Source organism: Sus scrofa, chromosome 6 (genome assembly GCF_000003025.6).
Source record: "Sus scrofa isolate TJ Tabasco breed Duroc chromosome 6, Sscrofa11.1, whole genome shotgun sequence".
Taxonomy (NCBI): Eukaryota; Metazoa; Chordata; class Mammalia; order Artiodactyla; family Suidae; genus Sus; species Sus scrofa.
This window is the reverse complement of record NC_010448.4, coordinates 73,936,009-73,948,983: the sequence shown is the minus strand read 5'-3', so window position 1 is coordinate 73,948,983 and position 12,975 is coordinate 73,936,009. Positions and strand designations below refer to the sequence as shown.

Here is a 12,975-nt window from a genome sequence, read left to right as displayed (position 1 = left end):
AGGCCCCCAGGAAAAGCATTCTAAGCACTGGCTTTATGAACTAAAGATACTAGACCAAGGTTTTGCTTTAGAGGCAAGGTGATAACACTGAAAGTGTTGAAGAGTGGGGTTTGAATTAACCCATGGAGAAACCAACCCATGTGTTGACCAGCTGAATTTTAACAAGATTCTATTCTATTAGTCAATGATAATGACCTACACTGTAAAACAGCTAACCAGGAATCTCCATCCTTCTTCACGAGACTTCCATTAATACTTAAACATGTCTCTCTGCTGGGCTACCTGGTATCATGTCAAATTGTGAACAGAGCAATCACAGCACATTTGCTAGCTAGGGGGTGACAGTCTCCACCAAATGGCATGCAGGCCCTGCCTTTCTGTTAACTCCCAAATCTAAACTATTCTCATTTTTTTCACTCCACATAGTAAACCTTGTAGGTACAGGAAAAGCAATCCACTTGATGAATGCATTAATTAAGATAATCGATATACATATAATCATGGGTCAGTTCTCCCCGGCCATCATTCATCACGCTCTGTGGTACCATGACTACACTTTCCAGGGTCAGTGCCAAATTTCTAAACTTCATACCTTGCTATTATCAAGAATTGATGAATGCAGAATTTCAGAAGGCAGGGACTGGGGGAAAGGGTGACATAAACCCCAGGGTATTCCAAGTTGCACTTACTGAATTGAAGACACCATCCTCAATGGTAAAAAAAAAATTCAAGTTAATCAAGGAAAATGAACAAATTCATTTGTTGCAGTTGACAAGAAGCCCCAGGCTTGGCTAGGAAGATAATACAAGAGGTGAGCTTATATTAAAAGATGCAGAGCCGCGCCTGCATTGAAATTCCTATCTTTTCTTGTTCTCTTTGCAGAGAAAAGACACAACTATTATTCGGGATTTAAACCTGTATCATCCACATCTTTCTTCTCCTTAAGAAAGGCTCTTTGGGGGAGAAGGTCTCAGCCAACAGCTATTCTTTGCAGGAGCCAATCCCAACCCAGCCAAACGCCGTACTTTTTAATAATTTCTCGTGGTCAGTTTAACCTTAGTAGGGAAATTAATGTATTTTCCCAGCATGCTGTTATTACATATTGCCACTGTCATGTACATCTCCGAAGGCTTCTGTATTTGTCACTTCATCATCTATTTTCCCATTACACCTGTCTAGACCTTTATTATAAAATGTAATTATGTTTCATGTCAGTCACACCTATTAGACTGCAAGCTCCAAGATAACTTGGTCCATATCTTATTAAATCTGTGGCCCCTGAACCTACACACCCAATCTCTCGAGCTAAATGGAGACAGAGTGAAGAGAGGAGGACAGGAAGAGAAGAAAAAAGAAGAAGGGGAGTGAGAGGGTAGGTATGTAAACACAAAGACAAAGCCATCCTCCTGGCATGTCTTTGCGCTGCCTGGCGCCCATATCTCTACCCTCTTGTAGTGAGGCAGATAGGTTCCAGGGTCAGCTGAACATGTGGTCCCATGCAGCAGAGGACCACTGTCTAGTGTAGAAAAAGCATCTAAACCTTTCTAAGCCTCAATTTCTTCATCTGTAGAATGGACATTATCTAACTCACTATGATAGGAAATATAAGTAAGATGAATACGTGTCATCAATCACATGGCACGGAGTCTGGGAAAGTCCAAAAAAAGTGTCCCCAGCTCCTCATGCTCCTGGAACACACTTTTCCCTAAAAACAAGTCACTCCTCTGCTAAGAAGCTCTGGGGTCCTCTGTCCACCTTCCCAGAAAGTTCAGTCCTCTCTGCGCCTCTCTTGGGCCGAAGGCAAAGAGAAGAGAGATTCTCACACTTGAGCATGGCTCGGCCACTGAGCTGCCCTCTTACCTCTGGCCGGACACCAGTCCATCCTGGCTACAGCCTCCCTGGCCATGACAAAGCATATTTCGTACAATGGAGCTCTGAGGATTTATGATGAATGACTTAGTGTCTGACATGCAAATCCTAATTATAATTGCCACAATGCCAACTTTAGAACAAAAAGGATTTCTTGGGCAGGAATGGGAAAGCTCTGTAAAGCTGCGCTGCATCCTAGCTGGGGCAGCAGGCAGGCCTGGAGTCATCTGTATTTGGGTTTATATCCTGGCTCTGCCACTTGCTAGACTTGACCCTGCACAAGTCACATAACATTTCTGGGCCTCAATTTTCTCGCCTGTAAGATGGCAAACAGTACTTATGTCAGAAGATAGTTTAAAGCAGTAGTTGAGGTAATACGGGGGGAAAGTCTAGAACTGTGTAGTGTTGACCTATGGCAAGTAAACACAATTAAAATCATTCACCATTAAACCAATGATCTTCGTGTAAAACATGGCCAGTCAGCCAAATTCCACACACTCTCTAAGTCAGTAACCCCAGCTTCATTCATTCATTCATTCAACAAACATTTACTGAGCTCTTGCTGTGTGCAAGGCATTGTTAGGTGCTGGGAATGGAGCAGAAAACAACTCTGCTCTCACAGGAGCTGCCCTGCTAAGGGATCTCCTCTAATGCCTGACATAAAAAGTGGTTCTCACCCAGGGATGATGTGACCCCCAGCGGCATCTGGCAACATCTGCAAACATTTCTGGTTGTTACAACTGGAGTGTGGAAGGTTCTACTGGCATCTAGTGGGCAGAGGACAGGGATGCTGCTAAACAGCCTGCAATGCACACAATGACACCCCCCCCCCAAAAAAAAGAATTATCCTGCCTCAGATGTCAATAGTGCCAAGGCTGGGAAACCTTGGTATAAAGGAATCTCTGAGTATCTCATAGATCTTTTGTTGGGTATGGTCCTGGGCCCCTGCGGGCCATTGAGGCCACAGGTAGAGAAGTCAGGAAAGAGAAACATGTGGGTAGGAGGGAGAATAGTAGGACTATATGATTCCAGCTGTGCCCAGAATCGTCTTTGCCAAGAAAGAGCATATACAAAGTCTGAGAAGTAAGGGGCCCCGAACCCAGGATCAAAATGGTTCTTTTCACTGGGGACAAGTGACCCCAAGGTTGTGAACCTTGCAAGCAGGACCCAATTCCCTCTTTGGCAGTTCAGCTGACACCTAAGGGAGAGGTATTCCGATTTTCTAAGATTTCACATGAGGACCCCAGAAACTACCATCAATTTAGGGAACATTACTCAAGAACATAGACAAGCCTATAGCTCCCTCAGTCTCCCTAACGCACAAACCAATGGATGGTTCTGATGGTTCTGACAAGACATGTTTTAGCAGCAGAGAGACGTAGTGCATTTGAATTCCTGGATCAGTCCCTGCCAGCTGAGTGACCCTGGGCATCCAAGTGGGATGGAGTATGAGTAAGAGTATGGACTCCAGAGCCAGAGCTTGATCATGTAATGGCCCTCTGGCAAGTAATAGAGCATTTTCGTGCCTCAGGTTTCTAATATGTAAAATGGGTACAATGGTACCTGCCCAAAGTCATTGAACTAAATTCACTAATTCAGAAAAACACTTAGAATAGTATTGGGCTCCGAGTAAAGACTGTGTCAGCGCCTGCTATTATCACCATCATGGTCATTCCCATGTCACAGTAGACAGGTGACCTAACCACTCTCAGTCCCAGTCAGTTTCCTCCTCTGAAAAATGGGCATAGGAGATGCCAACTCATTGGGCTCGGAATAAAATTACGCATGTTAAGCACTGGGGAAAATACTTGATATGTCATAAGTCCTTTATTGTTATTATTGATTGAAAAGTTTGACGAAGCACTGAAACTGGTTCTCATTCAGTCCTTCATTAAACGATTTACCTTCACCCAAAAGAAGAAAACTACATGGCATCGGGATGGTCCCAGAACACACAGTGTCTTGTGATGTACCCAGAAGTGAGCTCTGAGATCCATGATGAAAAGCTAAGGTGAGTATAAACTGTTAGCTCTGGCCCCACCTTCCTTCAGAGGGCACTTTGCTCTTCGTGATTCGAATTACTTCAAACAAATCGGTGGAGCTGCGACAACACTGGGGATGGAAGTCCATCTCTGCACTCCCACACCTGCTCTGGTGGAAGAGGGGAGAAGGGGTGGGAGCTGGGCGGGCATCTCCTCCTCCCCCTTCTCTCTATCCTCCCAGCCTCACTGCCCATCACAGAAGGGGCAGAGGGGCTTTGCTTGTAGACCTGCCTGTTATGAGCTCCCCAGAAGCTCTCATGCTAGCGTCTCAATTCATCAGAGGGTAAAGGAGTCAGGGACTTTCCAAAAATCTGACCCAAAGGTCCGGCAAGGCCAAGGCAACAAAGACGCTCAAGTTGAGAACCAAAGACGTCCCACCCCGCAGAAGCCACCTGCTCCAACAGTTGTTCTTGCCAAACTCACGAAAATGATATTCAGCTTCTTTCACGTTTCTAGCAGCTTAGGATTCTGCGGGAGAAGCAGGAAAGGCCGCAGAGCACAACCTGGAGTCTGCCACCTAGATCTGAGGTTGTATCAAACAAGCAAGAATGTTCTGGTCTCATCCAACCACCTGGGAAGGAAGAAGAGACTCCTCTGCTTGGTCTCCCTCTAGCTTCTTCTGGGACCTTGAGGATGGCAACATGAGCCACCAGGATGCTTACCTGCCCTGAATTGTCAGGTGCAACCTGCCACAGTGGATGGTCACCCTATTAGCTTCAGGGAAGCTGTCTTTTCCTAAACAATTCTGCATGGACCCCTTTGCCTGCCTTTCAAACGACTAAGACAGTGCAATGATTGCTGTTGGGGGCACCCCTTGCCATCCCATGTGTTATCCTCATACCCAGCTCAAACAGTATGGACTAATTTCCATTTACAGCATCACTTAAAAACCCATTCCCAGGCCTCAGCAGGCAGAATGAATTCCGTTCTTGCCGGCTGGACAGCAGGGGGTAAGATGCCAAGTGCAAATGCTCACACAAACCAACACTGGGCAAGGTCTGAAAAGAGCCGAGAAATTCATGTTGCTTTCACTTGCCTCAGCTATAGAACTCAGAATCCAATATAAACAAAATACACGGTGACCATGGGCGGGACCCTAGGCTTGACCTTCTGGGCCCCACATGACTCGCATGGTGAGCAGGCGGCATTCCAAGGAGCACGCCCCACCTGCCAAGTCCATCTGGTACAAGCTCACTGGCAGCCAGGAAGTCACAAATTATAACCCAGAGGATTCCTCAAAAGTGCCAGCAGTCTTGGGGGTGGGGCAGGGGGAGGGGGGGACACCAGGAGCACACGCCTTGCCTTGCACTGGGAGGGATGTGTGATTAGGCTCCTAGGATAAAAATGAGATTGGCTCACATTGAGTATCGAAGCAGTTTTCAAAAACCTCAGTAAATCATGAAATGTTGGCAGCATGAAATTAACCAGAACCAGAAACTTTACTTAAGGGGTCCTCCAAAGGCCTGCTCCAAAGACAATGGACAGACAGTAAATAATAGCCAATCAATAACTAATTTCAACCCTCTGTACTGATCTGTAAGTAATCTCTCGGTGACTATGTATGGGGATTTTCAGGAAGAACTTGAAGTCCCATCTCATGACAGCTCACCAGATTAGAAAAAGACAGACAAGTCTCTTTCAGCCCATTGATGTGGCTGGAAAACCGAGGCAAAGCTACTGGATGGGCTCTATAACTTAGGAATGAGCTAACAGCTCCCAAGATTCCCCTGCATATATATATAGTCTTTCTAAGCCCACGCCCACGGCACATGGAAGTTTCCATGCTAGAGGTCGAATCAGAGCTGTAGCTGCCATCTATGCCACAGCCACAGCAACACCAGATTCGAGCTGCATCTGCGACCTACACCACAGCTCATGGGAACGCCGGATCCTTAACCCACTGAGCGAGGCCAGGGATCGAACCAGCATCCTCATGGATCCTCATCAGATTCATTTCCGCTGCACCAGGACAGGAACTCCTCCCCTGCACTTTTTGTTCCATCCTCTCTGCCATGTGAAAATTCTTTCTCCGAAAAGAGAGACGTCTACTTGGGAAAATGAGAGCAGAGGCAGAGTGAATGGGAAGGGGAGGCCAAAAGACAGAACTGATTTGGCCAAGCAGCAGGGTCTAGCGCCTCCACAGACACACATTCAATTCAGTCCAAGGTAATTTACACTTCTCCAAAGAGTTTCCAGTGTTACAGTTATGCTAGACAAGAGCCATCAGACCTGAAGTAGCAGCCTGTTTTAATGCCTGGGGAGAAAAATAAAATTTGCATCTGTGTATAGAAATGTACAAAGAGGTAGGAAAAAGACCCCTTTATCCCCATACTATCTAACTAACACACGCAGTAGACAGCAAGTCCTCTACATCCAAGAAAGACGCTATGAGCACTTCCACCTGCGTAGGCATATAAATACAATTATTTTCTTAAAAACACCGCAAAAATAATGGCAGTAGGTATACATCCTACTGGGCATAGGTATTTTATGTTATATATGGTTAACACCTATCTGAATTGAGTACAATGGCGCTTAATTGTTTTAGTCTATGCATAGCAAAGCAACCAATTGAATCTAATATTAGCCATTCATCAGACAAAACATTTTCAGAGAAACAAACTGCTATATTTTCCCCTCAAAGAACAGCAAGCATTTTAAACACATTTCCCAGAGATGTTACACTGAGGAAAACAGCTTAGAAATGTTACTTTAAACAAATCGTTCTGTGGCTACCAACAACAAGACAAATTGCAACAAATGCTTGGCTTAGGTTCTTTCCAAGCCTCCTTCTGTCTACCTGTCAAAGGCAGTTGTGACCCCACCAACCCAAGAGGCAGCTCTGGAGCGGTGAGATGTGCCACCCTGCGCGGATGCCCTATGCTCTGCATGCCAGCATCCTCATTAGGGATTATCCGACTCTACTTGAAGCAGGGAGAGAGAAGATGGGCTGGCTGCCAAGCGTTCTTTCAACACAGATTCTGAAAGAAGATCCTGCAAAGTGTCAAAAGCCCAGATTTTCAGCAGTTCACTTTCTAGACTCTGTTACATAGCAACCAGGCCAGCTCTCCGAGGGTACCAACCAAGTTAATATTTTGTTTAAATGATACACTGCATTAACTCTCTAGGAAAACCCAAGTCTTCTTCTTCACCTTACCTATTGTCAGAGGTCTTCACTGCAACAAAATATCCACTGGTGAGCTTATTTAATTCATTAAAAAATTTTTTTAAACAAAAGTATTTGAAAATGGATCTAATAATTCCTCAGCAGGGAGAGCAAGAGGTGACTTCCCTGCAACTATCTGTGCTAATATTATTGAAAGGACATGAGCATGCACTTAATATGGGCATAATACACTTTAGTTAAAAGATGACTTATACTGTGCATTTTGAAAGATGCTCATTTCATTCAAAACCTTGACTTGAAAAGTGATAACTCAATAGCACGGAATACTCATAGGGTTTGAGCCCATTGAATTGCACCAACACAGACAAAATTAAAACAGAAGACTAATTCAGAAGAACAGAAAAGAACCCCCAGGAACTGAGCTTCTGTGAGTCTTCCTGGAGGTATATTACAGAGAAGCATGAGAAAGCCAATCAACCACACTTTAAAATTAACTCGAGGGAGCCCAGTACTTTCCTTTAGGAATATGAAAGCTTTAGCAGAAGAAACTACCAGACCACCTCTGCAGAGGGTTTCTGTTCCAGCAGAATGCTGCCACATGCCATAAGACAACAGAACAAAATAAAAACAAAACCCAACACACTCACAGAGGCTACATAACATAAAAAGTACTGGATTGAGGTACCGTTGCTATAGATAAGTAAATGACATTCACCAGATTTACAGAGGGGGGCTTGTTTTCTTTCCAACCATCACATGGGCTTAAATTGACATCAATTTAGAGGGATATGTGGCCAACCATTAAGTTGAGTTAAAATCTTCAACATTTTATTTTCTGATTATAAAATCATTAAACTCCCCCTCATAAAGGTTTTGAAAAATACCAATGGTGCACAGAGGCAAAATCAAAACCATCCTTCATCCAACCACCCACAGACAGCCCCTGGCCTGGGCAGGCACAGTCCTAAGCATATGAGAGCACTGCTGATTTTGTGTTTTCAGGGATATCAAGAGATCCAAATGGCATTTCATCTCCATAGCCTCAAGCATTTTTGTAGAAAAAAGAAAAAGGAAATAGCCCTCTATTGGTCCACTCTGATAATCTAATCATCAGCAAAGCGTCACAATTTCCAAGTTGAGCCTGTCGATCACTGTGGCACCGACCTCCTTCGCACGCTCAGCCTGCAGCTAGACCCAGGACTCAGATAAAAGCCATGTAACTTTTCCTTGGCTGAGCAAGGGGCGGATGGTGGGAAATAAACCAGCATGGTTCAGTCCCCCTTACCATAGCTTTTGATTCTTAGCAAAATGCCATTTCTCCGCTATTTCTTTCAGTTGGAAGAGCCCCTGCCTATAAAAAGTAAAGCATGACCATACCGTCTAACTTGCCTTTCTTTGCCCAGGTGCCAGTGCCATCAGAGAGCATCTTCCACATGCAATGACGTAGCAAGGGACAAGGACAGATTAACCAGGTACCCCCCCCCCTTGAAAACTGTGCAGCAAGCACCAGGCTCACAACACCTTCCCACCATGACGTCATGCTACTTTGGTACCAAATTCCTGCCCCAATTCCTAAGACTCTTGACGGACTCCTGAAGTACCAGGTTGAGATGTGACTTGGAATTGAACATAAAACTGCTCATGTTCAGGCTTAACATCTCACATCCAAAAAAGTACACCCACCCCAGGAAGGAAAGGAGGAAATACAAGCTGAGGGAAAATAGGCATTAATATGAAAACAGACTCTCTGACTCTCTCAATACTTAGGAGATGTGTTTGAAATAACAACAAAACCAGAAAATCCTTTTGAGCCACTGATATCTCATAGTTCATCAAGTGACATATTTACACCAGTGGCCCTCCCGGATTGGATATTGTTTTCCATCATGTTCTGGATTTCAGCAGTGTAGTTTACAATCAAATTATATTAATCACCAGCAACAACGTTTCTTAAAAAGCCAAAAAAGAGAGAGAGAGAACTCCTGAAAATCCAACCTAAGCTTTTACTTTGTAATTCACAGAAACCAAAAAGTACTTTTTTCCCCAGAGGCTTCCTCCACCTTTAACCCTTGCGTAGGGGTTTCAGAGCTTCATCACTGTCAGCGTCAACACAGACTAGCAGTCTTTTTTCCTCCTCCTCTTAACCGCAAAGAGTCCCTTTAAGCAGCAACTACCTGGAAACCCACCATCTACACCTTCATTTCGACAGAAGCCCATCACTCAGCCTTTGAGGTCTAAGATTTCACCCTGGAAAGCGCTCTCTGTGTTTATATTTGCTGGAAATTTAAACTCCCTGCTGAGCACAGCATCTACTGTTGCATCGATATATTCCACGGCATGCGCGATCTCAATGGAGAGAAAATAAAGTCCAGATGCAATCGAGACAAGGGATTTGGCATCCGTGGAAAAAAGTGCAAACCAGTCCAATTCTCTCCCCCAAAGGCGGCAGCAGAGCCTGGAGCTCCCTCTCGGGGACTCATTCCATAGGAAGGAGCCTCCGGAACTGGGGGGAGCTGTGGCATTCGCCCCTGCAGCGGGAGGGGGCAAAGGCCCGGGCAGGAAAAGTTTGCCCACGGAGCCGGGGGCTGTGTGCCATCTAAAGGGCACTTTCTGGTGCTGGAAGGGACCCGCCGGCTGAGCCTCGCTCGCGCTGGCTCGGGCCAGCGTGACCGTGTGATCCCGTGCACGCTGCGCCCGGGTTTTCGTTAATGACAGCAGCCTGCAACTCCCAGAGGGGGAGCAGAGCTGACCATTGCCAAGCGGAAAGGGTTACTAGCCACAATGCAAGGCGGTTTCGCCGCGGGCGTTGGCGGGGGCAGCGAGTCTCCGGCCACCTCCGGGCCCGCGTCCTGCTCGCTGGCCTCTCCTCCGCCCCGGGCGCCGGGCGATCCCTACCTTGCGCGCTGTGCTGGTGGTTCTCCATGTTCGCCGCCGAGTCCGCCGCCGCCGAGGCGCTGGCCGCCGCTCCCGGGCCCGGGCCGGGGCCGCCGCCGCCGCCGCCGCTCAGTTCCGCCAGTCTCCGGTTGGTGGCCGTGAGTTCGGCTCGCAGGTTGGTCACCTCCTGGCTGGCCGACTGGACCGCCCCATCGATGCGGAGCGCGAGCTGCTTATTGTCTTCCATCATGCTCAGGATTTTGGCCTGGGGGCGAGAGAGGTGACAAAGAGCTGCATGATGCACGGGGGGCGCGCGGCCGGGCACCCCCGGCTCTACCTGTTGGGTCCCCCGCGGCCCGGCTTCTCCGCGCCCCGACCCCCAGGCACCGGCAGCGCCGGCTCCTCCGGCGCAGGAATGACAGCGGCGCCTCCAGCCCGAGCCGCGGCGGTAGCGAGGCGGCGGGAGGAGGAGGAGGAGAAAGAGGAGGAGGGGAAGGAGGAGGAGGAGGAGCAGCGATTGCCGAGACCCCGGCGCCGGGAGCCGCTCAGAGAAGGACACCGCGCGCCGCCAGGCACTCTTTCAATGGAGCCTACCATTCGCCGCGCACTCGGGAGGGGGCCCGGGCCGGGGGCGGGGGTGCTGCCTCGTCCTCCCGCGCCCCCACTTCGGGAACCCCCCCCAGGGGGCGGGGGCGGCGGGCGGCGGCCGATCTAGGGCCGAGGTGGCGCCCCTGGCCAGGGGTGGGGGCGCCTACGCCGAGGCTGGCCCGGGTCCCCTCCCTGGAGCGGTGGGGCGGCCCCCGCCCTTGGCGAACTCGCGCCCCGCGCCTTGCAGGGGCTGGGGAGGAGGTGGGTGCTTGGAAGAGAGGGGTGCTCTGAAGAGGGGCCCGGGGGAGGGGAGCCGGGATGGAGCGCTGGGGGAGGGGGCCGCATGCCTGAGCGCAGGAGTGGAGTTCTTGCTTTACTGGTTCCTTAAAATGCGGGTAGGAAATGTGCAGCAGGGAGCTGGGCCGGTGCCCCGAGTGCCTCTCACTGTCCACCCCCACCTCCCCCGCCCCAACCTGCGTAGTCTGTTCCTCCCCCCCCCCCGCCCCCCGAGCTCTGTGTCCTTCCGTAGGGTGGGTCGCTGGCGCTCTGTCCTCCCCACAGCCCTGACCCGGTCTGTGCATCGCGGTGGCCTTCGCCAGGTCCTAAGCTTCTTAGCTGAACTAAATATGGGGGAGGGGGCGCGGATTTGGCCCGGAGGGAAGACTGGAAGGGGCTTCCCTCTTCCTCCTCCTACTAGGAGTAGGAGTGTCGAGGCCCCGCTGACTCAGTTTACCTGCTCCTTCTTCCTGGGAAAACTAAGGTAACCTTAAAGTTGATACACCCATCAAGCGCCTCTTCCTCCCAGAGCCCAGGCTTTGCATTTTTCACTGGGGCCCTGGATTCCAGCCACCAGACCTTGTTACCATAGCAAGCTTCATTCCATGCAAATAGGACAATTTAAAACAGCCAATGTAGCCGGGAACAAGCGAGCAACCACGCACCGTTCCAGCTGGGCCAACCTCAGGAGGGCAGCTCAGAGCCAGCTGAGGAACCTAATGATGCTCCTGCAGGGAAGGAGGTTGCGCGCCCTCCAGATTCAACAGCATTTGTTGGAAGCCTACTGTGTGCAAAGTGCTTAGCATGCATTACCCTCTCTTTGGAGTAAGGGGTATTAACTCCCATTCGAGAGATGAGGCTGCTTGCAGGGTTAAGCAATTTACCCAAGGGGCCCACAGACATCAGGTGAAACCAGGACTGGAGGTAAACAGTCATCTGATTCCAAGTTAGTCCCACTGTGTCTTGGGTGCTAGATGTTTTTTTTTTCCCCCCTTTTATATGGAACCATAAAAACATTCTTGTTCCATCCTCCTGTGACCACTAACAAGCTTCTGTAAGAAAGCAGGACAGTATTAGATGTAGAGTTATGTGGCAGCAGACTTAATTTTTCACTCTGTCCACACGCCTCAACTAACTGGCCTGCTGGGTATTGAACCCTGACCTTCGTCTCATTAGCACAAGTTCTGACCCACTGGATCAACCAAGGAACTTAAGCTGCTTGGTGCTTTTGTATCCAGGATTCAGGCTTTGACTTTTTTTCAGTTTCGTTATGGCAGAACCATCCAAAAAAAAAAAAAACAAACTTTGTGTGTCTTCGAAAGGGGAGGTGTCATGTTCAGCCACTGTGGAAAACAGTTTGGTGGTTCCTCAGAAAGTTAAACACAGAATTACCCATATGACTCAGCAATTCCACTCTAGGTCTGCCCCAGAGTTGAAAACAGATAAACAAAAATTTGTACACAAATGTTCACGGAAACACTGTCCACAATAGCCAGAAGGTGAAACGACCCAAATGTGTATCAGCAGATGAATGAAAAAACAAATTGTGGTATGTCCACACAATGGAACATTATTCAGTCATGGAAAGGGATAAAGAACTGTTACAATGTGCATGAAGCTCAAAAACATTTTGGTCCTTGAAGGAAGCCAGACACAGAAGGTCACACATTGTATGATCCCATTTCTATGAAATATCCAGAATAGTCAATCTATAGAGACAAAGCAGATCTGTGGTTACCAGGAGCTGGGGGGAGGGGAGAATGAGAAATTACTACTTAACCGTACTGAGGTTTTTGTTGGGTGATGAAAATGTTTTGGAACTAGATAGAGGTTGTGGCTGCACAACATTGCAAATGGACTACATGCCATCTAATTGTTCACTTTAAAAAGGTTAAAATTACGTTATATGAACTTCACCTTAATTTAAAAAAAAAAAAAAAGCATACATGCAAGTACTAAATAACAAGAGAAGGGGTGTCCTGGAAATAAACCTTCCAAGAAAACAATTAAGAGCCCCTCTCTTTGAAGAGTGAGATGTGTGCGTGAGCACGTACTCACGCCTCTTACAGCTCCCATCAGAAGGCACAGCCATTAATCTGTTTACGTGTTTCTCTCCCACTTAGAGCTCCGCGTGGGAGAAGGAGGATGCTCAGCTTTTACGCGTTAGTCCTCTTTGCATCCTTGCCACCTAACCCATAG

The 12,975-nt window shown here is 48.1% G+C and overlaps 1 protein-coding gene across 3 annotated transcripts in view; it reads right to left on the bottom strand.

Moving 5' to 3' along the window:
• Window positions 1–12,975, bottom strand: part of KAZN (kazrin, periplakin interacting protein) — a 1,105,661-nt gene that overhangs the window by 453,811 nt on the left and 638,875 nt on the right. For 2 of the 3 annotated variants that reach the window (XM_021097562.1, XM_021097563.1), the window contains one exon: window positions 9,934–10,177. In XM_021097562.1, the coding sequence (XP_020953221.1) occupies window positions 9,934–10,177 (244 nt within the window). Of the gene's footprint in view, window positions 1–9,933; window positions 10,178–11,233; window positions 11,700–12,975 lie in introns of those variants that run through there. The other variant, XM_003481972.4, reaches the window with a different exon arrangement.